This window comes from Oreochromis aureus, linkage group 8, assembly GCF_013358895.1.
Source record: "Oreochromis aureus strain Israel breed Guangdong linkage group 8, ZZ_aureus, whole genome shotgun sequence".
Lineage (NCBI taxonomy): Eukaryota > Metazoa > Chordata > Actinopteri > Cichliformes > Cichlidae > Oreochromis > Oreochromis aureus.
In genome coordinates, this window is record NC_052949.1 from 11,163,741 (window position 1) to 11,188,497 (window position 24,757).

Sequence of the window (24,757 nt, forward strand, 5' to 3'; positions counted from 1 at the left end):
TTCATATTCATATTTCTTTCATATTTCAGCACTTCACAGTTGTGCTTAAGATAATTGTCCAGTTTCAGCCAAGCTTTGGCTGTCAGACACTAGAATACTTTGGTATGTAGAGTTCATGGCTGATTCAGTGACTCCAAGATGCCCAGATCCTCTTGACTGCAAAAGAAGCCCAAATTATCAGCCCTCCATAAACGTGCGTTGGGTTGTGGTGTTTGTACTCAGTGCTGAGTTCAGGTTTCATAAAATATGTTGCTGTTGATGCTGGAAAGCCTTCCAGTGTGGCTGAATTAAAGCAATTCACAAAGAAGAGTGGTCAAAAATTCCCCCACAGTCTTATAAAGGACTTTTTGCAAGGACCTGCAAATATTTTTCCATTCTCTAGCAGATATAACTCATTTGGCTTCATTTTCCCATTTGTCTAGTGTGTTGGGTGTTTTCTTCTGAAGATTCTTGAAACATCTTGTGATTTGTGGGTATTATTTCATATCATATCTTATTTGTTCCATAGTATGAACACTCTACATACTTACAATCCTATATAACGTAAATAAAATAGTTCAAACACACAACAGTAGTTGCCCTTGAGGTTTTATTTCTTTCGACATGAACAAAATTGGACTGAAAACTTTCAGAATGCTGCTTTTGACCCTCACAGTGGCCACTGATCAAACAAACATCTACTCAGTACTGCTATCAGCTCTACTCATTTGAATCATTTTATAGCTATAACCGTTGGATTTGCATCTTAAAATACCACATAATGCAAAGACTTTATAAATGTATTTATAAAGGACACAAGTTTTGTTAAATTAGTAAAACCAGTGAATAACAAATGCAATAACTTTGCAAGAGCACCTGTGAATGTCCCATCAGAAAAAAAAAGATTAAAATCTTAAGTATTGTCACATTACAATATTGCACTGAAGTTGTATACTTGGCAATAATAATATACTATACTGCCATTAAAGACTGTACAATATCTTCTAAAGGCACCATGAAAGTAAGTATGTTGTGTTCACAGTGATTCCAACAATAGATGATCAGCAGTAAGACTGAAATCTTCACGGCTTCAGTGTATTGAGGTTAGATTGAGAGGTGAAGGTCTTGGATCTGCAGCAGTCAGATGCAGATCCCCTGTAACTCTAGAGCTTTCCACGTGCAACTGTAGACAGAGGCTCGGGAGTGGATGGCACGTGATGTCTGTTAAGTGCGCCGTGAAAGATACAGGAACTCCTCCCGGGTTTTGGGGTCCTCGAGGTAGACTCCCAGCATGGCACTTGTCACTGTGCGGCTGTTCATCTTCTGGACACCACGCATCACCATGCACATGTGCCTGCAAAACACACAAGTGAGCTTATCAAACCTCTGCAGCTCCTAAGCTTACCGGCTCCTAAGCTCTGCTTAAGGCCAGTATTTTGTGTCATATAAAGCTATATGTTTATCTGTGCAATATAACAGCAGCTTTAAGCTGTACAGATAATAATGCTGAAGGTAGCTTGTGTGTGTATGTTTGTACTTACGCCGCTTCAATAACCACAGCTACACCTTTTGGCTGCAGAGCCTCAGATATTCCAGTGGCAATCTGCTTAGTCAGTCGCTCTTGAACTGAAAAAAAACAAAACAAAGAAATTCAGCTTATACGGTACACTAGATGATGCCAGTTCCATGCTGTTACTGTGTGCACACGTTTCCCGGTTGCTTACCTTGAAGCCTACGGCTGAAGATCTCCACGATCCTGCAGAAATCAGAACACAAGCAAAGCAAAGGAGATTCATTAATAATGATTCCATTTTTGATAAACACAGCCTGGCATCAGTCCCTGACTGCCGGCCTCTTCTCCGGCCAGCAGACTGTATAACTTGTCATCTGGGAATCAGTCACGTTCTGTGAATTTGTCATTCACAGTTCAACGTTAGTGACACTGTCTCAAGTTCATCTGCAGCTACTGTAACTCTGCATCACTATATTCAGATTTAAAGGTATATTTTAGGACAGGAGGAGAAGGAGACAGGCAGAGAGGCTGTGATAATAATCTGGGATTCCCACAGGTCCAAAAGGATTTTCTCATGGCTCGAGAGCGAGCAGAGTTTAGACTTGTGTCTGATGAGAGGCCTAGATGATGGCCAGTGTGTTTAGGCTCTAAGCCTCCAGGTCAATGCACTGGAATAACAGAAGAACGCAGTCAGCTGACACTAACACGAGAAACATACAGACACAGTGGCAGCTGGAGGGTACAGCGCATGTGTGTGTGTGTGTGGGCGCATGCGTACTCTGTTACCTTGCCAGCTTGCTCAGTCCCACCACTTTTTTGTTGGGAATATACCCGATGTGAACCTGGAGAGGGACGACAGCCAGCGAGAGCACATAATCAGAGAAATACAGGAGGTCAATATTAGCGGTTGAATGCTGAAATTAATTTACTGAACAATGCTTAATGGGTAAAAAAGCTTTTTTAAATGTAACATTTCTTTCAGTCCACACACACATAGACCCACATAGACCTACCTTGCCAAAAAAGGGCACCATGTGGTGTTCACATAGTGAAAACATGTCTATGTCTTTCACAATCACCATCTCATCGTGGTCTTCATCAAATATGGCATTGTTTAAGATGTCTGGTGATACAAAGGCAAACATATGCATTTAAATTATTCCATTATCTTTACTTCACTTCAGTTAAGGAAACATTCATCTGAAATCTTTTCAATATCCTGGAATCATAATAATAATGCTTAATACTAATAATACTTGATCTACCCGTTATTTTGTGCCTTGATCTTTTAATTTTAACGTCTATGAAGATTTGAAATATCATGATTTGACCAACCAAACGTCCATAAGTAAAAAGAAGCTGAATCCTGAGTTAAGTCATTTTGCTAACTCAGTCTCTCATCCTCTCTCAACTTTTTCCCAGGTGACTCACCATCGATGGTCTCGTGGTAGCCCTTGGTGAGGAACTGGATGGCTTTGGCTGCGCGTAACGGGGTGCGCAACAGTCCCTCCCGGTCGGTGTCCTCCCCAAGATGCCTCAGGATGTCGGTGTAGGCGGCTTCCAGCGCCGGTAACCGGGACTCGTCCTCGGACTCTTTGCGGGATGTCTCGTGGTGGCGGTGGACCGTGGACATCTTGTCTGTGATGCGGTCGCCGTTGTTGCTGTGAAAGTCCTCCACGATGTCGCCGACTTTTGTGCTCATGGTGAAGGCGCGCTTGGACTCTGCTGAGGACCGAGAATTAAACGAGGATGAAGTTCCGTTGCCCTGCGGGTCTGGCTGGCTGATTCGGGTGCCGGTAGTTATCCTGTTTATAGAGCCTGCCTGGGATGCGCATCAGGCTTCTATTCGTCGGAGTCGTGCGTACGTCAAAAAAGGAAGCATCGTCAGAGGGGTTAAACACTGACCACCCTCGCCCCCCTGCAAAGAAGAAAAAAAAAAAAACCCTACGCAAGATATCTTACATCACTTGAGACCTTTTTAAGCTAATTTTTAAATCATCTGAGTTAATTTGTTCCAGTTATGTTGCTCTGATACAAAAAAGCTTAGTAAGCTCGTGAGGCTCATGACTTCACATGCTTTTTTTTTTTAAGTTTATGGAAATCAAATTGCTCAAGAAATTGTGTAATCAAGTGAACTGTCTTGATAAGCCACAATCAAAAGCACAATTTTTTTTTTCTGCTGGGAATACACAGCCCAAAATGTCAGAGGGCTTCAAAGGTGCATATCTGCATTAAAGATTCATACAACCAGTCTGTTTAACTTTATGTCTTAATTATGAAAAATGTGCATGGTTTGACATTAATTTTGTAATATTATTTTCATGAATACAATTTTTCATACAAACAAGCCATGTGGGATCCGACATCTGATTAAATGTTGTTTGCATGGTGATATAGTATTTTAATCATAATGATAACTGTCAAAGGAAAAAACCTTAGAGAAGCAAGAAACACAAACTCAATTTATAGCATGTACATGGGCGAGGCTTACTGCGTGGCAAGACACAGGCAAGTCGCGCAGAGCCTCAGTCCGTTCTTTATTTTATAGCAGAGAATAGATTACACAGCATCTCTAGGTGGAGCATACATAATAGAAAAACATCTCTAGATATGGTTATCGCATGAGTGGCTGTTATCCATAAGACAAGAGGAACTAGTATCTTTTGTCATATCAGCTTCAGGTTGGAACTGTCTCTGCCTGAGAGTGTGTTACTTTGTAACTTCCTCACACATGCTTCTGTTCCTTAATCTGTAGGTTGCAGGCACATCATGTTCTCACAAGAAATTATACTTAAGCAAAATAAAAGTTATCAAAGTAAGTAAATGTAAAAATCTCTTAACATTCCCTCCTGTTTTTGCTGATTTAATTTCTTCATAAGACATGCTTAAAACATCAAAGTCTACTTTCTTGCTGTCTGCATTTTCAAGTAGCTCGTCATTGTGTATGTGATTTTAATCAAACATGGTTATATTCACATTATAATTTTAAACAGTGGCATTTTCATCATTTTCATCTTCACTCTCATCATTAGGTTCTAAATCAAGTGGAATACTGACGTATGCTGCAAGTGAGGTGTTAATCATTCGTTTGATTATGGCTTTTAGACATGGGATAACACATGTGTCAAAGAAGCAGAACAAAATTAAAAACACTCCAACTCCAATGAGTAGTCTCTTCAGTACTTGTAGCCATGAGCCGTTGAAAAGCCAGGTGAACCAATCAGTGGTGTTTTTCACATAGTCCTGACTTTGGGCTTCCTTCAGTTGCCTCAAGGCATTCAGAGCATCAGTCATGTTTGAGGAATGCACATTGTCCGGGATGTAGGTACAGCAGGTGTTGTCGAAGAGGACACATAGTCCTCCTTTCTCGGCGAGAATCATATCCAATGCTACTCTGTGTTGCATTACTGCAATGCGCAGAGCGTCGATTTCTTGGTTTTGTTAAATCGTTGATTTTACATGATGCGTTCAGAAAGAGTCCAAATCGATAATCCAATGTTTCAATCCTTAACATGTTTTTTTCCGGTTCCAACCCACGGAAACAGTGAGTGGAGGACCTTCAGTCCAGTGGTCCATAGTTTGAATTCCTCGGGCACATCACTGCCGTGCACACGGGTCGTGTGGTTGGATACCTGGAGATGTTGATCTTCCTTTCCGTCGTGTGGTTGGGGTGGTGTTTACAGCGGTCATCCTGAAGGTGTGGTCTGATATGAAGATGGGGGCACAAACTCCGGTCCAGCCTGGGGGTAGTATGAAATAAGCACGTTGTCCACATAGCCAGGCCATTCCTTGGACCCAGTAAGTGCCATTTGAGGGGCCGGTCATGTTCACAGGGGCACCTTCTCCACTTCCAGCGGTCTGATTACAGTTAGTGGTGTTTCCAAGCGGTCTGTTACCGTTGTTTTGCTGGTAGCACATGGAGTGGTTCTTCCCTGGGGTTTGGTCCAAGAACACTGGGAAGTGAATGGATGTGTTCCGGTTTGTCACGTTGAAGTTGATCCAGAAAAGTTGGTCACACGTTCCATTGTCAAGTCCAGCGTCTTCAATGGTGATTATCTCGTGTTGGGGTGGTCCCTGAAAGATACTAAGGAAGTTAAGCGAGTAGATGGTAGATGAACTTGTCTCGTTGATGATGATTTTATTATGCTGATAGCCAACGCCCGAAAAGCTGGCGGCACGTTTGGCTTGTGTTTTGTTCTTTATTGTCCTCGAAAAGTGCGAGGAGTCCTGCTAGGAGCAGGAGGACAGCCGCTAGGACGGCGAGTGTCTTCATGACAGCCAAACACACCTAGATCCTCGGGTGAGTAGACTACTGGCGAGAAGTAGAGGGCGGGATATACCCAATCAGCCCTCTCTTCACCAGGTAGATCACCAGAAGGTAGGGGTGCTGGAGTCTATGAGTCTGGGCTGTCACTCACTTTCTTGCAGTGGCTTTGGTGAATCCAAGATGGTCTCTCTGCTATCTTACAGGCGGTTGGTGTGGTGATGAGCACTTGGTAGGGACCTTCCCAGCGGGGCGAGCTCCAATTCTTTCTATGGAGAACTCGAATCAGGACCCAATCACCTGGCTTCAACCTGCAAGATACTGGAGAAGATTCAGAAGGCAGTTTATTGTTCAAAACAATATCTTTGTTTTCTAGTAGCTTCGACATCCATTCTGCTAGTGTGGTCTCTCTGATTGATTTATCTAAAGGTTCACTTGTGATTGGCAGTGGAAATGGTCTGTCATGAATGATTTCAAAAGGTGTGAGTTTCTGAGAACCCTGTGTTAGTCTCATCCACATTTTTACTAGGCCTATACACTCAGGCCATGGTCTCCCTGTTTCTTCCATACATTTTCTAAGTCTCTGTTTTATTGTGCCGTTAGTTCTTTCCGCTAATCCTGCACTTTGCGGGTGATAAGCACAGTGATTTTTGATGCTGAATCCTAGTGCTTCAGAGACTTTGCTGATTACCTCATTGACAAAGTGTGTCCCATTATCTGATCTTATCAGAGTGGGGATGCCATATGTTGGAATAAAATGGTTACATAAGCATTTTGCTACTGAAATGGCATCTGCTTTCTTTACTGGGTAGATTTCTGGCCATTTTGAGATCACGTCTATGATCACTAGAGCGTATTTTGAGCCTTGGCATTCATTTAGTTCAATAAAATCCATGTGGATTGTGTGGAAAGGATGAGGTGGTGTGGGAAAATGACCTCTTTTTGGTCTGAGATTCCCTTGTGCATTGTGTTTTTTTGGCAAATCATGCATGTTCTGACAAATTCTTTTGCTGAAGTTTCGAAATTTAGAGTGTAAGTGTTTTGGAGATTATATCTACTGACACATGGAGAGTAACTCCATGTGTCACTAAGGCTGCTGTTTTGTGTAGAGATTTTGGAAGTATTGGTTTTCCTTCACAAACCATCAAGTCATCTTTTAGTTGCGCTCCGCATTTCAGCCATTTCCTTTGCTCAGCTGTGGGAGCTGCTTTTTGTTCATCCTTTAAAACATCAAGTGGTATTTGTGAGGGTGATGTTGACATTAGTGTGTCTACAGTTTGTTGTGCCGCTGATTTTGCAGCTTGATCTGCGAAGTTATTGCCTTTTGTTATGCTTGAGTTGTTTCTTTGGTGTGCTGCACATTTACATATTGCTAGCTGTCTTGGCAGTTATTACTTCTAAAAGTGTTTTTAGAAGATTTCTGTGTTGTACTGGATGTCCTGTGGAGGTAACCATGCCTCTATTTTGCCAGATTTTTGCAAAATGGTGTACTGTAAATGTCAACTCGTGGTTTGGTTTCTTCATCTAGCTTTCTTATGCAGCAATGTGCGTCGCCATCTTCCAGAGTGGGAAGAAGTGTGCTAGGGTTTAGCTGTCCACACTTCGGAATTCTGATGTGTGACTGTGAGAGTAAAATGTCTACATAGGAAAGTTGTCGTGCATGTGTGAGGTATGATAGATTTGCTTGCAGTAAGATGGAGGTCACAGCATGTGGGACTTTAATGATCAATGTGTGTCCTAAAACAATATCAGCGGACTTTTTAACTGCCTCTGCTGCGGCTGCACAAGCCTTCACGCACGTAGGCAGACCCAATGCAACGGAGTCTAATTTACACGAATAAAATGCAAGTGGGCGTTGTTTTTCCCCAAAGGCCTGTGTTAGAACAGCCTTCATATAACCTGCACCTCCATCTACATGCGAGTAGAAAGGCTTATCATAATCAGGCAAAGCCAAAACTGTATTTGTCTGTAATGCCAGTTTCAAGTTACTGAATGCTTCTTCTGCTTTCTTCTTTGTAGATGCAACACTATATTTTGACTTAGGGCATTTTAGGCAATTTGTCACGGTTCTGGGTCAGTTTGGACCCAGTATTTTGAGTTTATTATATTTTGGTTTACTTTTGCATTATGGATTGTTCCTTATGTTCTCTGGCACTTTGTGTTTCAGTTATCTTGGTGTTTTGGATTTTCTCATTTTGTGGTGATGGTGATGATGATTATTGTTATTGAGTTCCATGTTTCTGTTTATTGGTATTTAGGATTTGCGTTCTCATGTTTTGTGTGGGTTTAGTTCCATGTGTCATTTTCTGTCTGTCTCTGTGTCAGGTCTGCGTCTTGGTGTAGTGTTCTCGTTTCCTGTTTTATTGTGAAGGTCCGCGTCTCATGTGAGTGTGTTCAGTTTTACCCGTCTCGTCTTGTTGATTATTCCCAGCTGTGTTCCCCACCTGTGTGTAATCTCCCTGTGTTTCTCTGTGTGTATTTAAGTCGCGTCTTTAGTCATTGTAGTTGCTGGTCCATCTGTGTATCCACCATGTCTCATCTGTGTGTTTCCCTGCTGCCAACCGTCATCTGTTTTCTGCTCGCTGTTATTCGTGTTCAGGTTTGTTCTTGTTCAGGCTCAGTAGTTTAGTTATCCCAGTATAGTTTAGTTCTCCGTTTACCATTTTGTCCATCTCTTTTGTTGTGTTTAATAAACCACCCTCACACCTTTACAAGTGCCTGCGTTTGGATCCTCTAATTCCCACACGGCTCATCTCACTCGCCGTGACACAATTCCTTTTTTCAAAGAACTCACACATCTTACATATTTCAAACTTTTAAGTTAGGAAAAAACTTTGCATTGCTTACAGCTCATAGCTCACAGCTCTAAAACTAAGCATTAATAAATCATATGCCTAATCATTATGTGTCACTGTGATCCACAAGTATGATCACAAATTTGTTTTTCAAACCAACAGAACAAACAAACAAAAAACAAATTGCCGATGGCATGAAGGCTTTACACACGAGTCAGGACACAAAAAGAAAAAGCTGCTGCCAGAAACAAAGCAGAAGTGTGAGGGGAAAAAAAAACTGAGCTCACAAACAGCTGCATGTGTGACCTTTAATATGCAGCTTCTGCTCTAAAAAACAAATAAAAATAAAAAATGTGTAACTTGCTCATCAGCTTGGTAGTGTCCACATATTTAATTCATTTTATTCAGCTTCTCAAACCTGTAGCTTTAGCTGTTGTATACAGGGTTTGGCTTATTAGTTGTTAGTATAGGTTTGCTCTTCATCTCAACAAAGTCTCATCTAGGATGACAGGTTTACAACCAGGTCAAGTGTCTCTATGCACTTGATTAGTTTAGGTATTTTCCTTATTTTCTTCATCTCATATATTATTATTATACTGAGTTTGAGCAAACCTTAAGCTTGAATCAGAGTACTTTTAACAATTATCCACCTCACATCATAACTGACTGAGGTGCCTCTTCTTATTAATATTATGTCACTATTAATGTTATTATTGTTTTGTTTTTCCTTTTTTATAACAGCAATAGTATATCACAATACACTACTTTACTACTAATATACAATAGTTTATTATTTTATATTTCATTATGTATCCATCAAAGGCTGATGTGACCTGCAGCTTCACACCTTCCCAAGCTGGAGACATTTGCTTTTCCACACTCTTTCCCTGGCTGAACAATGACACAGCCTTAATATACCTTATGCATTTCTCGATTTTATTTCATATGTTTTGTGTGAATTATCTGCTTTCATTTATTCTATTCGTTCAGCTTGGTTGTCTTCCCAATTTTGTTTCATTTGTTAGTACCAATTTACAGGTTGTTATCTTTCCTATTATTAGTTTGAATACATAAGCTCTAATTTAATTTAACCCTTTGTTTATTCCACTATGCATTCCTCTTGTATTTATGTGTATTCAGTTGGGTCTGTATCCAGCCCTTTTTAAACTTTGATCTCTAATCTTTTACTTGATGAGGGATTACTATGTTCTTCCTGATATGGGTGAATGTATAGTGGGACGTTTTGTTTTCTTAGGCTTTCTCCATCTACAAGCACTAATTTGTCCGGCGCCTGGACATTTTTTTTCTAACCACTGCTCGTCAGCAGTGAGTTTTGGTGGGCTGATTACCCATTGTTACAACACAACTGCAGAGCTTTCTCTGGTATGAGACTCAGGAGTGGTTGCTGACACGGCCTCCAACTCCGAGCTACTCGCGGAGCGGTGTCAGTTTTATGGGACGGAGCCCAACCTACTTCTCCTTTGTCACCAGTACTTCAGCGTCTTACAGCAAATAAAATAACACTAACAACTGGAAGCAACTCAGCAGCGTATTGTGCTGTAAAATTAGTTTACTTCCAACAGACAGAAAAATGACATACACAAAACACATATATTCACTCTTGTTTCTTTATGCGCGCGGGTCCTTGCGGAGGACCAGGCCAGTTTTAACTTTTTCAAGTTAAGTTTTAGACGTCTTAAATCCTTACAGCGGATTACTCTCTTTGTGCACCCGTGCAGTGGGTCAGCCTAATGCGCTATTAATCCTTGCGGCGGATAAGACCTATGCGCTTTTTTTTAAAACAAAGAGTTTGTTTCTCACCTCTCCAAAGGATCTGTAGTTAGGACGGAGATCTCCTCACTGCACCCCAGCGCCGTGGACCGTTCTAAATCACCCTGGCCTAGACCCGAATTCACGTTCTAGGGCTCTCACCTCTACCTAGAGAGGGCTGTCGACAGACTTCAGGGTCGGCTTCTCACGGCGTCAGGATGCACTGAGGGTCTCTGGTTAGGAGTCACAGCCAATCAGCTGTTATTTCCCATCCAGCTCGAAGGACCAAGAAATATGTCAAAGGAAAAAACCTTAGAGAAGCAAGAAACACAAACTCAATTTATGGCATGTACATGGGCGAGGCTTACTGCGTGGCAAGACACAGGCAAGTCGCGCAGAGCCTCAGTCCGTTCTTTATTTTATAGCAGAGAATAGATTACACAGCATCTCTAGGTGGAGCATACGTAATAGAAAAACATCTCTAGATATGGTTATTGCATGAGTGGCTGTTATCCATAAGACAAGAGGAACTAGTATCTTTTGTCATATCAGCTTCAGGTTGGAACTGTCTCTGCCTGAGAGTGTGTTACTTTGTAACTTCCTCACGCATGCTTCTGTTCCTTAATCTGTAGGTTGCAGGCACATCATATTCTCACAAGAAATTATACTTAAGCAAAATAAAAGTTATCAAAGTAAGTAAATGTAAAAATCTCTTAACAATAACAATAATAACTTTATTTTTAAAGCACTTTCAAAGTGCTGTACAGCTATTTGAAACTAAAAAAAAGAATAAATAAAAGCGATAAATAGCAGTACAAGTAAAAACACAATAAAAGTTAAAAACAGTAAGAATTTAAAAACTAAAAGGCATAGAATTAAGACATGTGAGATAATCATCAGATAACAGTTATTACATTTATTTACTTTTTCTTGCTGTAGGTCAAAGGTCACTTTAGGTCAGTGTGCAGATTGTGATAAGTTTGTATAGTTTGGGTGTGAGACAGAAAGAATGGAACAATCAGCAGTGCAAATTGGTTTATTTATCACTGAATTGTTCTGTTCACTATAAGCAATATGACAGCAAGAAACAGCGACACATTAGGTAAGTATTGGGTATTTATTCATCGACAGCACATATCACAGAAAAAAAATTGCTGCCATGTTCCCTAAAGCAAGTTAAGCATGGAATTAATATATAATTCATAAATATTTCTGGTTTGTCAAGCTCATTTCCAAAGGACTGAGGAAAAGTGGAAAACTTCTTTTATCTGATCAATTACATTTAGACATTTTTCATGGAAATACACATGCTTCAGGCTAAAGAGCATCTGGCTTGTTATGCCTCTGTGATTACATGGATGTGCAAAAGGGCACATGCCATGGGTAACTTGTACATGTGTGAAGGCACCACTTGATATATAAAGTATTAAAGCGACGTAGCCATCCATCCAGATGGGCTTATCGTTTTAAGAAAAGGCGTTGCTTGTTTCTGCTTACTGTTTCGTCTCAGCTGCAGTCATTCACAAAACTCATTCACTGCAGCTACTAAATAATGATATTGGCATGCAAACATTCAGATATCCATACATTTCATTTTTTGTTTGGTAGATGTGTATTCCATTTATACAAGGTTCAAAAGTTACAAACATCAGTATAACTTTCTTTAACTTCTAAAATTATTTTAGATAAGTTTAAAAATGTTAGTTCCAGTTAAGTTCACGCTAGTAAGTTCAGTAAGTTCAGTCTACACTTCAGGGTCTAATATAAAGTATAGAGAGCATGTGCTGTTAGGTCGATAAGGTTTTAATTCAATGGGGCTATTTTTTGTTTTTGTTTTAATTGCATTAACTGTTTCTGGGTTTACACAGGGCTCCATAGTGTTGTGTTTTACACATTTGCCTACTACGTGACAGATCCCTGGCTCAAGACCAAAATCCATACAAATCTATCAAATCAACTGTGCAGAGCTATCTGCTGTGTTGACCCCTTGTAAGGTAGCAGCTGAAAGAAGCTTCAGATGCTCAAAATCAATTAGACAAACTAGCATAAGTTTAAATGAAAGGATTGCTTCATTTTCTTGAATGAAATCCTTTGCATTTAATGACTGCCTGAAGTATAGAACCCATGGATGTGGTCATGAGGCGGTTTCTCCTGAAATTTGTTTCCAGTAACTGAAAAGCATCTACTGATCTATAAACTCCATGTTGAGTTTGTTTGATGAAAATCTGTCAACTCTGATCTATAAGAGGTTAATTATAATTATATATATATATATTTACAGGGTGTACCTTGCCTCTCGCTCTATGCTAGCTGGGATAGGCCCCAGCACCACCCAGGCGACCCTGATAAGGATAAGCGGAAGAGAATGGATGGATGGAAGTCGAAAATTTGGGTTATCATTTCAAAATTTCGACTAATAACTTTTAATTTTAATACATTTTAAACGATTTCATCAGTTTTGAGTTATTTACTGAGAAATGTGAGTTAGAAAGTCGATATTTGTTATGTTCAGTGTTGGGAAGGTTACTTTTAAAATGTATTCCACTACAAAATACCGAATACATGCCCCAAAATGTATTCTGTAACGTATTCCGTTACGTTACTCAATGAGAGTAACGTATTCTGAATACTTTGGATTACTTAATATATTATCATGCTGTTTACAACTACGTGAATGTACTATTGCTGTGATTTATTACTGATACTGAAGGTCCGCGGCTCCGAACCGTAGTAAAGGGACCTCTGGCTAATACGGTGGGTTCCGTGTCGGGCTGGTAGCCGAAAACTAGCTTTACTTTGTTGTCTGGGTCAACTTTGCTTGCCAGAGACAGAGAGAGGCGTTGAAAGGCTGCTCCAACGGAACTTATTTTTTCCGGAGGAAAACACGAACACAGTGTACAGTTGAGTCTTAATAGCTTACTTACAAATGGGCTCGTCAGGCACTCTTCTTGGCTGCAGTGGTTATTATTATATTTACATGCTTCCAGCTCCCGTTTTTGCTCCGTGACAGCTCGGACTTTTCCTTTCTCTCCCTCCCTCGCTCACAGACACATAACGTGTATGGTAGTCCATTCTCCCTGCAGCACGGACTACACTGCCCAGGAGGCTACATTCTTTAGGGCCATGCCTGTAGCATTCTGCCTTTTAGCTTAGCACAACAACAACAACAAAAAAGCGCTCTCTCACCCAGGAAACACGCAGAGAGAGAGCGCGCGTCACCCTGTAACCATGGCAACCGTAACGCTGCCGCCTGGAACAACAGAACGTAGCTGTCAAACAAACCCAAACAATCCTGACCCGCGACAATATGAAACAGGAAAGTACCGCAGTGTAATCCATTTATTTCAACAAAGTAACTGTATTCTGAATACCACCTTTTTAAACGGTAACTGTAACGGAATACAGTTACTCATATTTTGTATTCTAAATACGTAACGGCGGTACATGTATTCCGTTACTCCCCAACACTGGTTATGTTCCGGTGATTATTGAAGTTTTAAGTCAGGTTAGAAAATGTTTACATAACATTAGTGTTCCGAGCTACTGTAGAAGTAGAAGAAGAAGCGAGCGGGGTTCTTGTCATTTACATGTTTCAGCGACTTACTCAAGAGTTTAAGATCATTCAACCATCTGTTTATACATGGTTTAGCTTTGAAATGTCTGCATTTGTGAATAAAAAATGTTCCCAGTAAGCGGCGGCCCCGGTTGCGTTCTTGTTTATATGGGAACATCTCGTCAACGTAACTTCCTGTTTGGTCCTGCTGAGTGGCGGGAGATTCCAGCATGGCGGTGCAGCCGAAACAGAACCTGTCCATGGACAGCGCAGCCGAGCACGGCTTTCTTAACTTCATTTTCTCCATGCCGGAGAAGCCGGACACCACATTCCGGATATTTGACCGTAACGATTACTATACGGTTCACGGGAAGGACGCCATATTCGCGGCGAAGGAGGTTTTCAAGACGAACGGGGTCATCAAGTATTTGGGTTCAGGTAACTAGCTTAGCTGTGCACTGAGCTAACTTCAGCTAGCGCTTTTAAACAAGTAAGGGGACGAGGGGTCTGTCGGTGCCTTTACTATTAAGCTAACCTAGTTTGTGTGAACAACGTGTAGTCAGAGGTAGGGTTTCACAGGTTGTAGCTAAGGTGGCTACTATTAGCTGCAGCCCTAGCAGGTCCTGTACGTTCAGAAGCATTGCCATGGCTAATTCAATGTTGGACAGAGTATGTTTTTGTGAGGGGTCCTCTTACAGTTGAGTGTTTTCATTTATTGTCTCAGGGACTTTTAAGCTGTTAACTGCTTCTTTTTATTTGTTTTAATTGAGATAACTCCATGAGCTACAAATTTCCTGTGAGGTCACTGACAGAAAAACATGGAGAACAAAAACTGCTTCACCCAGATATTAGATGTTTTAGTCTCTATAGCTAGCTGCATTTCCTTTCTTCTGTGGTAGTTTTCAGCACACAACACAAAAACCTGCATGACTTGCAACTTTGTGTTGACTCTAAATTTAACACTAGGACAATTGATGGAGTTTAAATACCTTGGGTCAACCATGGAGAGCAGTGGATAGTGCACAACAGAAGTGAAGAAGAGAGTACCGGGAGGGTGGAGCAGGTGGGGATGAGTTTCAGGGGTAATTTGTGACAGGAGGGTAGCAGCAAGAGTGAAAGGGAAGGTGAAACCTGTTGTGATGTATGGTTTAGAGACAGTGGCATTGAGAAAAAGGCAAGAGGGAGAACTGAAGATGAAGGAGGATGGACAGGATTAGAAATGGTTATATTAGAGCGACAGCTCAGGTTGAGCATTTTGGATACAAAGTTGGAGGGGCAAGGATTTGGACATCTACAGAGGAGGAATAGTGGATGTATTAGACAGAAGATCCCTAATTGGAACTGCCAGGGAGAAGGAAAAGAGGAAGCCCACACAGGAGGTTTATGGACATAGTGAAGGAGGACATACAAAGCAGGATGCTGGGGACAGGCTGAGATGGAGACAGATGATCTGCTAAATAAAAAATGCCACCTGGTCACATGAGATACTTGTGCACTGAAACCACCAGCACTCTGTGCCATCAGAAGGAGACATTACAAAGAATTTGACATGTTCTTGTTGGTCAACAGGGAGTCGCAAGCTGGAGAGTGTGGTCCTGAGCAAGCTGAACTTTGAGGCCTTTGCAAAAGATTTGCTGTTGGTGAGGCAGTACAGAGTGGAGGTGTACAGGAACCACAGCAAGAGCAGCAAGGAGCACGACTGGAAGATTGAGTACAAGGTACTGTGCTGGCTATTGAGACATATCAGGGTGGTTTTTGCTTGTTTAAAAAAACGACTCTGGATCTTACCTACTGTGTCTAAATGCAGGCCTCTCCAGGAAACTTGACTCAGTTTGAGGAGATCCTTTTTGGTGGGGGAAGCGGCGCAGAGGGCTGTGCAGGTGTCGTAGCCGTGCGGCTTGCAACTGGAGCTGATGGACAGCGTGTTGTCGGGGTCGGGTATGTGGATGCAGCCCAGAGGACGATGGGAGTGTGCGAGTTTCCAGACAATGAGATATTCTCCAACTTGGAATCCCTGCTTGTCCAAATCAGTCCCAAAGAGTGTCTCTTAGCCCAGGGGGAAGCCAACGCTGATGGAAGTAAACTGCGTGAGGTATGTGGGCACGGTAATTACTAAACTTATGTTAAATAAATCAGTATAAACATCAGTCTTGCCTAATGGGAAATCTTTAAACGAGTCTTTCTGTTCTTTAAACCAGGCTGGACTTTTTTTTTTTTTTTTAATAATCTGGCAGCATAAGCAGAGATTTTGATGCGAGTATGTTGTTGTTTCTGTATGTCTGTGTAGGTGGTGCAGCGTGGCGGCATGCTAGTCTCTGATAGGAAGAGAGCGGAGTTCAACAGCAAGAACATGGTCCAGGATCTCAACCGGCTGCTGAGAGCAAAGAGAGGGGAGACTGTGGCGAGCAACACCCTACCTGAGCTGGACAAACAGGTGAACAACAGGAAAAAACAAACATTTTGATAAAAGGTGGTGGTTTGAAAAAACTTTTGTCTTTATTTTACAACAACATTTTGAATTAAGCATTATTGGGATAATTTATGTATTGATAAAATCCCAGTCATAACAGCTCCTCCTAACTAAACAACACACTCAGGCTGAAGGCCGTGTATATGAAGAGGTCATTATGTGGGAAGTTTGACCATAGCGTCCCTTGTGTGGTGTCACTTTCAGGTGGCAATGTCATGTCTGGCTGCAGTGGTGCGTTTCCTTGAACTGCTCTCTGATGAGTCGAACTTCAACTCCTTCAGCCTGACCACTCTGGACCTGGGTCAGTACATGAGGCTGGACAACGCCGCCGTCAGGGCTCTTAATCTCTTCCAGGTAAGTGACCCGTGTCAACACCTCAAAGTTTTCACCTTGATAAAAGCACCAGAATAACAGAAGTGTTCTTTTCTTGGCTCTTTGTGGTTGCAGGCTCTGTAGGAACTGTGGTTCTTGAGATTTTCAGATGTTTCTTGTTGTGCTAGAAAAACAAAAAGATGTGATTTGGAGAATTCAAAAGCACACATTTGGGAATAACCAGCAAGAAATTTAGAAAACCAGCAACCCTTTAGAGTTCTAGTAGCTGCGACATGTTGAATTTTATTGACTGAGCCTGTTTTTTTTCTGTTATGTAGAAAATACGTATGACTATGATAAAAATATTCCCAATATGTCCGTGCATCACTGTTATTCTCAGGACTAACATGCAAATTGTATACTTCAGGGTTCACCTGACGACACCACCGGAGCTCACTCGTTGGCCGGTTTGTTGAACAAGTGCCGTACGCCGCAGGGTCAGCGGTTGGTCAACCAGTGGATCAAACAGCCCCTCATGGACAAAACTAAAATAGAGGAGAGGTAATACAGTGATGAGGGATGGAGGGTTTCTGTACCTTCAACAAATCAAACTTAGCAATATGCCAGATCTGTAGGCGATAAGACCTCCTAGTCCCAGTTCAGCATAACAGTCATTATACATTTAAAGGAGGCATTTAAGGGAATAGAAGTATGGTATTATGAATCAGCCCTCGTGTTTTTATAATTTGACAGGAAAAGTCGAAATGGATGCAGAAATTTACTGATATGTCCACATACATGGAAATTCTGTAGTGAACTTTTTTTAGGCAAGTTTTCTTGTAATTTCTTTGAGTAGTCTTCAGGAATATTTCTCCAGACCTCCTCGAGGACATTCAGAGGTTTTCTTTGGATGTTGGCTGCCTTTTGTTCTGTTCTCAGTCAAAGATGATCTCATACTGCTTCAATAATGCTGAGGTCCGGGCTCTGGGGGAGGCCAGTCTACAGGACTTACAATTACTGAGGATCTTGACATTTTTGTGCAGGCTTGACCTGGTGGAAAGCTTTGTGTGCGACTCTGTGCTGAGGCAGACCTGTCAGGACGATTTGCTGAGGCGGTTTCCCGATCTTCATCGACTGGCCAAGAAGTTTCACCGTCACACGGCAACGCTGCAGGACTGTTATCGCGTCTATCAGGCTGTGAGCCAAATACCGACTCTTATCACTGCTCTGGAGAGATACTCAGGTAAGCTGCAGCTGATACACTGTTTACCTCACTCTACAATCTGTTTTGCAGGCTGCAGGAATGCTGTCTTGTTTGCTTCATACGGCTGATTTGACAGTTTCTTAATTGTTGTTATTTGGAGTCCAAAGATCGTTGTTGCTTTGTCGTGCTGACTGTGTGTAAACAAAGGATGCTGTTTTTCATGGAACTATTTATGTATTGAATCAGATGAATTCAAAACTGAGATGTGGTCTGCTTCAAATCATTTTTAGCTAAAATTTAGGCTAATACTTTGTTTTTGTTGCAGGTAGCTACAAGGTTCTGCTGAATGCAGTGTTCCTCTCGCCTCTCAGAGACCTGCAGACTGACTTCACCAAGTACCAAGAGATGATTGAAACCACACTGGACATGAACCAGGTCTTTTCATTTGCTTCAAAGTATTTTGTCCTCAGTTTGCACACAGTCTGTTGTGCATTTGACTTATTTCTTGATTCGTGTAGATTGACCACCACGAGTACCTGGTGAAGGCGTCATTTGATCCGGTGCTGAGTGAGCTGAGAGAAAAGATGGATGTGCTGGAAAAAAGCATGCAGGCCGTGCTGAACAGTGCAGCAAGACAACTAGGTGATTACAGTATAAACAGTATATACATAACATGAAACAATAACCTGGACATTATTAATTAGTATATACAAAGAATCTGTTCTTAGAGGAATAACTTGTGACAGATTATAATATAATTCTTCACTATGTGGATCGCTGCAATGAAAGTATCGCATGAATATAGTGATAAATAACTTAATAATTTTTTTCTTTTAATTGTAATTTAAACTGTGTGTTGGCCTACAAGAAAACAAAAACAGGTAGTTTACTAAATAGGTTCTCTGGTAATTAATGTTAATGAGCTCTTGAACAGGTGTACCTAATATAGTGGCTAATGACTGTGTGTCCTAACTAACCTGGTGCCGCAGCAATCCATGTGAAAGGCAGATGACGGCCATCTAAAGGAAGGTTTCCACTTTGGCTTTTATGCTTGAACAGATCGGCGAAACTTTGTGTTTCAGGTCTGGAGGCGGGTAAAACCGTGAAGCTGGAGTCAAACGCCGTGCTGGGATTTTACCTGAGAGTCACATGCAAGGAGGAAAAGAGTCTGAGGAACAACAAGAATTTCACCACGCTGGATGTGCAGAAGAACGGCGTGCGCTTTACCAACAGGTGTGCCTCACCGCGCCTCTAATGTCAGCAGACCCACATCACATAACGCTGCTCTTTTTTTTTTGTTGCCATCTGATGATTCACGCCGATGAATGTTCGCTTGCAGTAAGCTGAGCTCTCTGAACGTGGAGTACACCAAAAGCAGGGAGGAGTATGAGGAAGCCCAGAACGCCATCGTCAAAGAGATCATCAACATTGCCTCAGGTGAGGAATCTCATCACATGCTGCTCACTGTCTTCTCAGCATGGCATCGATTTGAACAGCAGAGGAAACGATTGTATCCGGGTTACGTGAAAACTGGAAATTTCTTTATTGCATGAAAGTTGCTTTGTGAGACCTTCCGTTTAATTGATTTCGTTCACATTTTCTGTAAAGGTCAGTAAAATCTACAGCGCTTTGAATTTTTGCATAGATGTTGAAGAACTGGTGATGTTGCGGTCTTTCTTTTATCAAATACAAAATCATTTTGGAGACTGCACATGATGCGGTCTCCTGCCTGCGACTGTTCATTCAAGGCTCTAAATGTTTTAAACCGTCAGGTTACGTGGATCCCCTCCAGACGCTCAGTGATGTGATAGCGCAGCTGGACGCCGTGGCGAGTTTTGCCGTCGCATCGGTGTCTGCTCCTGTGCCGTTCGTTCGGCCTCGATTCCGGCTCTTAGACCATGGCTGTAGGCGCATGGAGCTGCTGCAGGCCAGACATCCCTGCATGGAGATGGATGCAGACACTGCATTCATACCTAATGACATCAGCTTTGTCCAGGGAGAAAAGAGCTTCTATATCATAACAGGTAAAAAAAATAAGCACAGATTAAGTCAAGGGTGGAATTAAAGGCAAATTCTCCCATGTGGGCTATCTGGCTCTCATTGATGATGAGACCCATCACTGTAAAAATCAGCCCTATGTTGTAATAAATGCAGCTTTTATTAAGTGTTGGAAGTACCTCGATAATCATTATACATTTTCCAAACCTTTGCAGGACCAAATATGGGTGGCAAGTCCACCTTTATCCGGCAGGTGGGTGTGATCGCCCTGATGGCTCAGATTGGTTGCTTTGTGCCATGTGAGAAGGCGGAGCTTAGCGTGATTGACAGCATCCTGGCAAGGGTGGGTGCAGGAGACAGCCAGGTGAAAGGGGTTTCCACCTTTATGTCCGAGATGCTAGAGACGGCCGCCATTCTGCGGTAAGAACAGACGATCTTTGTTAATAGTTATACAAATAACTGATGAGCGGATTTTCTGATCGTCTGTGTTGTCGTTACAGTTCGGCCACAGAGAAGTCGCTCATCATAATCGACGAGCTCGGCAGAGGCACGTCCACCTACGACGGCTTTGGTCTGGCCTGGGCCATCAGCGAGCACATCTCCTCCAAAATCGGCTGCTTCTGCCTGTTCGCCACCCACTTCCACGAGCTGACGGCGTTGGCAGCTCAGCAGCCCACCGTCCACAACCTGCACGTCACAGCCCTGACGTCGCACAACACGCTCACAATGCTGTACAGAGTCAAGCCAGGTCAGCACGCAGCACGTGGTTTCGCTCGGGGTTAACGCAGCTTTGTGCTTTTAAAAATATTAATCTCAACAAATGATAAAAATCAGCCATAGCGGCTTCAGAGTGATCCGTCTCTGTCTTCAGGCGTGTGTGACCAGAGTTTTGGAATCCACGTGGCCGAGTTGGCTTGCTTCCCGCCGTCAGTGCTGGCCGCTGCAAAGGAGAAGGCGGAGGAGCTGGAGGAATTCCAAGAACCTGCAGGAGATATGTCGGAACAGGAGGAGGAGCCCGAGGCTAAGAGGCGAAGGACAGACAAGCAGGTAAGGCTCAGATTTCCACTAATATACCATCACCATAATCTAGATAGGTCGGTGTCCATAGTGACATTTATTTAGCATTTAATAAACACGCTACATTGTTGTTACAATTGATGTATTTGTCAACAAATCGTCTTCTTTGCCACTGGACCAGAAGCAGGCATTCGTGATTTAGATGCGATGCTAGGCAATATAGGGATGTTTTTTCACTGAACCATAAATGGTGATTTTGAATTTTGTGAAGGAGATACTCTCATGGCTGGTTGAGTGACGCAGCTGACCGGCCAATTGGTGGAGTCTGTTGATGTCGGTTGATACCCCTGCCGAGCATTCGCTTAAAAAAAGTACCTGGTAACAGGGTCTGCCGCCTAATGGAAAAACCATAAAAACACAGTTGAGCCGAGCTGAGTTGGTACTAATGGAAAGGAGGCATAAGTGTGCGTTTGTGCTGCAAACAGAAACTACTGGTCTTCCTGATAATAGCTGATTTTTATAAAAAGAAGTGTAGCGACAAAAGTCAGGGCAGGGGGCAAAAATAAGAACACACTTGAAGCCGTTAAGGGAGTGAGAGTCTGTTGTAGGGCTAATACAGAGGCAGTCGACAAGCATTTGCACTCACACCACTAACTGCATGTCTTTGGACTGTGGGAGGAAGCTGGAGACCCCAGAGAGAACCCCTGAGGACAAGGGGTAAACTCCACAATGAAAGGCCCTGGCCAGATGGTGGAGTTGAACCCATGACCTTCTTGCTGTGAGAATAATCACAGCACCACCATGTTGCCCCATTTCTGTTGAGCTTAGTCTCTGGATGCATTAAAGAAGTCTTGACCTAGATATCCACTGGCTCTGAAAGTCTGAAATACTGGCCCCCTCCTCCAGAGGAGAAGTCATCAGACTTCAGCCTATTGATTCCTACATTTATTAATTCTTTTTTTGCACCAGTTTGCCTGATTGCAAGCAAAATGATTGCTCAGTGGCACTGAAACAACCGTAATTTCTGACAATTTAGTTACTCAAAAGACTTTATGTGCAGTTCAGTTTTATCTCAGCTGTTTCACTGCAGAGCCAGATGTGATAAGAAATTTTCCTAAGCAAGATCCAGTAGCACAAACTTGAATTCCCCCGTAACAGGGGAAATATTAGTTGAATTTTGGAGGAGCAGAAGCTCTGGATCTTTTAAAAAGCTGAAGACGAAAACAGGATGGTGTCCACAGCAGGATAATGAACAACACAAGTCAAGATCCACATCGGACTTCCTCAGAAGGTGCGAGCTCAGGTGCTCAGTCCTTCAGTAAATAAAACTTCTGTTGAAAGTCTGCGGTTAGACATATAAGTTAACTTGAGGCAAGAATCTCAGAACTAGAAATCCTTTTCTAGGAAAAGTCACCACCCCAAAAGACTCCTCGCTGCTACAAACCGCTCTGATAGTTCCCAGTGTTAGTAATTACTGACCGTGAAGGATAACAGAACTGTCGCTTTGAGCCCTTTTTCTCTTTTGATATTTTAACACTGTAAAAAGATGAGTATTTTATTCTCCACGGTAAAGGAATGTAACAAGCATTGCAGTATAAAGAAGAGTAAAAAAATACACTTGTTGCTGTGTTCTTATAGATGAGCTCATTGCGGCAGCCAATCAGATGAAAGCTGACTTAAAGGCAGCAAAAGCGCCTGGTTTAAGAGAGTAGAGCTGAGGTCCATTCAGAAACCAGATGAGGGAGTATGTCTGTGAAGGTTCTCAGTCATCCAGGTCATCGTAGTCTAAGGAGCATGGAAAGAAAAGCGTCTTCTTTAAGTTGCTTCAAGCAACCAGATGTGGGAGTTTGAATATCTTGTAACACCCCATGCCCTGCTTATTTTTCAGGTGGGGGAAAACCTGATCCAGAAATTTCTGCAGAAGGTGAAGTCTCTTCCTCTTGCCACCATGGCTGAGGAGGAAGTGAAGGCAGAGCTCAGGAAAATGAAGCGGAAGCTGGTCGCCAAAAATAACACGTACATCAGCGAGATCCTTGCACACTGCGTTCCTGTTAAAACTGCTTGATTTTTAAACCCCTACCCGCTGTCTGCTCTGCAAAGTTAAAGTTCATCACTGTAGCGAAGAACACTAGACCGCTTATACTGTAGTTTTCCAATAAAGAATTTTTGCCAATATGCAGACACGTTTTTGTCCCAGTTATTTCACGAGATTGCTCTGTCGCTTAGCCTCTAAGTTCATGTTATTGGCCTTAATGCAGATCGGTGACACCAGTAATTTCTACAGTGTTTCTACTGTTGGTCAGGAGGTTAGAAAGCTCACCTCGGGTAATACTGTGTGTATAATTGAGACTAATTGCTTAAAGAGCTCTGATGACTCGATGCAGTATGGATAATGAAGTTAGTTCTGCTGGTAAATCACATTGAGGTCTAAATACATTACCATATGATAGCTGACTAACAGTACTCGTCAATTTCCTTATCTGCTTATCCAGGTTAGAGTTGTAGGATTGATACTGATGATTTGTCCAAGTCTTGGCACATCAATGTAAAACTTGTATAGTATCACATCTCCTTTATTTTGGATCAGATTTCTTTAAAAAAACAAAACTACAATTACGTCTTTTTTTTCTTGTTGGAATAATTTAAAATTGCTGAACTTGGCTGGACGCACAACTTCAGGAGTCCTAGTAGTGCCAAAATCTTCTTTCAATTTTGAGGGCACTGAAAAAAAATAATTTCATTTGTTATTCACTTAGCAAGTGAAAGGTCACTGGTCAGGAAGGGCATCTGGCATAAAACTGTCAAATGTAGCACTAATGCTGTGGCAAGGAAGTAGCTGAAAAGTAGTTCTCACCTTATTTAACAACCTTATTGTGGACAGTGGACTCCTTTGCACTTATATTAACTTGTCCCGACTGAGTGTACACCTTTCCATATGTGGGACAGTCCTTTAAGACCCGTGTACCTGAACTTATACACCTCTTTTCCTTCAAACTAATCCTGGTGTAATTCCAGGTTTGGAAATAATTGCTCTTCAGATCGCCAACATACTGCAAACAGTCAGGCTGCCAATGAGTACTACTCACCTATGACACATCTGTGCCAAAGAGAAATGGTCTCAGCTGGTAGCAAACTGGTTGTAGTCTTGTTATATTCCTACATAAAAGCATTGTTACCAAGTATCTCATCTTAGTTAAATTGTCTATCCTGCAGCAAATACATCACTATTTGTGGAGTTTGTTTCAGATCTGAGGTTCTGAGTAAATATGTATTTGTATGTAAGCGGTAGCAGCAATTTTCACTAGTTTATCACATTGAATAAGCATATCGCAAACAGATATCATGCAGTTGACTACTTAACCCCATTCAGTCCCAACTGATTGCAGACTTTGTCAATCTATTGGTTTACACATTTTCCAAACAAGTGACAGCTACCTGGTTTGATCCCAGGAGGATGCACATATCCCTTTGGGGTTGTGACAGGAAGTGAATCTGGTGCAAAAAAAAAAATCTAGCAAATAAACATGTGGAACTACCTGCTGTGGTGCCACCTTGTGAAAAAAGGACTTTATCCTCATTGATGATGGAACTGTTTCTACACTGGGCCCAGACATTGTGTCAGTAGAAAAGGAGTAATACATAAGTAAAGCCAAAACTGAATACTATGTATTTTTATAATCTTTCTCATACTGCCACATTGAGTCTCCTTTGAAATGTTCTGCTAGATATTTATCATCTTATACATTTCACCAGAATTCAGTCATGCTCCTTAAATTTGGAAGCCTGTAAGCTAAAGTAAGTAATCCTTCTCTGCTCCAATTACGTTTATAGTAAATGCTGAAAATGCTGTTAAATTGTGAGAAACCCCAAATTCTTTAAATA

General features: G+C 41.9%; 2 protein-coding genes across 2 annotated transcripts; one reads left to right on the forward strand and one right to left on the reverse strand.

Annotated features, from left to right (window-relative positions):
• Positions 1-578: 578 nt before the first annotated feature.
• Positions 579-4,929, reverse strand: gch2 (GTP cyclohydrolase 2). The gene is made up of 6 exons (XM_031750739.2): positions 2,924-4,929; positions 2,506-2,615; positions 2,279-2,334; positions 1,704-1,735; positions 1,521-1,605; positions 579-1,333 (listed from the first exon to the last, which is right to left on the reverse strand). The coding sequence occupies exons 1-6, from the start codon at positions 3,192-3,194 to the stop codon at positions 1,204-1,206; spliced, it is 684 nt and encodes a 227-aa protein (XP_031606599.1). The 5' UTR covers positions 3,195-4,929; the 3' UTR covers positions 579-1,203.
• A 9,132-nt stretch (positions 4,930-14,061) lies between these two features.
• On the forward strand, positions 14,062-23,054 carry msh2 (mutS homolog 2 (E. coli)). Its single transcript, XM_031750699.2, has 16 exons — positions 14,062-14,312; positions 15,444-15,592; positions 15,682-15,966; positions 16,162-16,308; positions 16,549-16,698; positions 17,084-17,217; positions 17,700-17,899; positions 18,186-18,295; positions 18,379-18,502; positions 18,943-19,093; positions 19,200-19,297; positions 19,633-19,884; positions 20,074-20,278; positions 20,359-20,606; positions 20,730-20,905; positions 22,764-23,054. Exons 1-16 carry the CDS (start codon positions 14,105-14,107, stop codon positions 22,938-22,940), a joined length of 2,814 nt encoding a protein of 937 aa, XP_031606559.1. The 5' UTR covers positions 14,062-14,104; the 3' UTR covers positions 22,941-23,054.
• The last annotated feature ends 1,703 nt before the right edge of the window (positions 23,055-24,757 follow it).

Bases quoted from the DNA above. Each gene is read 5' to 3' on its own strand.
- gch2 (XM_031750739.2), bottom strand. From the start codon at position 3,194: ATGAGCACAAAAGTCGGCGACATCGTGGAGGACTTTCACAGCAACAAC. The intron at 2,335-2,505 runs GTAGGTCTATGT...GTCCCTCTCCAG, and splicing joins TGGTGCCCTTTTTTGGCAAG to GTTCACATCGGGTATATTCC. The intron at 1,334-1,520 runs GTAAGTACAAAC...TGTGTTTTGCAG, and splicing joins GCTGTGGTTATTGAAGCGGC to GCACATGTGCATGGTGATGC.
- msh2 (XM_031750699.2), top strand. From the start codon at position 14,105: ATGGCGGTGCAGCCGAAACAGAACCTGTCCATGGACAGCGCAGCCGAG. The intron at 17,218-17,699 runs GTAATACAGTGA...ATTTTTGTGCAG, and splicing joins AAAACTAAAATAGAGGAGAG to GCTTGACCTGGTGGAAAGCT. The intron at 19,298-19,632 runs GTGAGGAATCTC...TTAAACCGTCAG, and splicing joins GATCATCAACATTGCCTCAG to GTTACGTGGATCCCCTCCAG.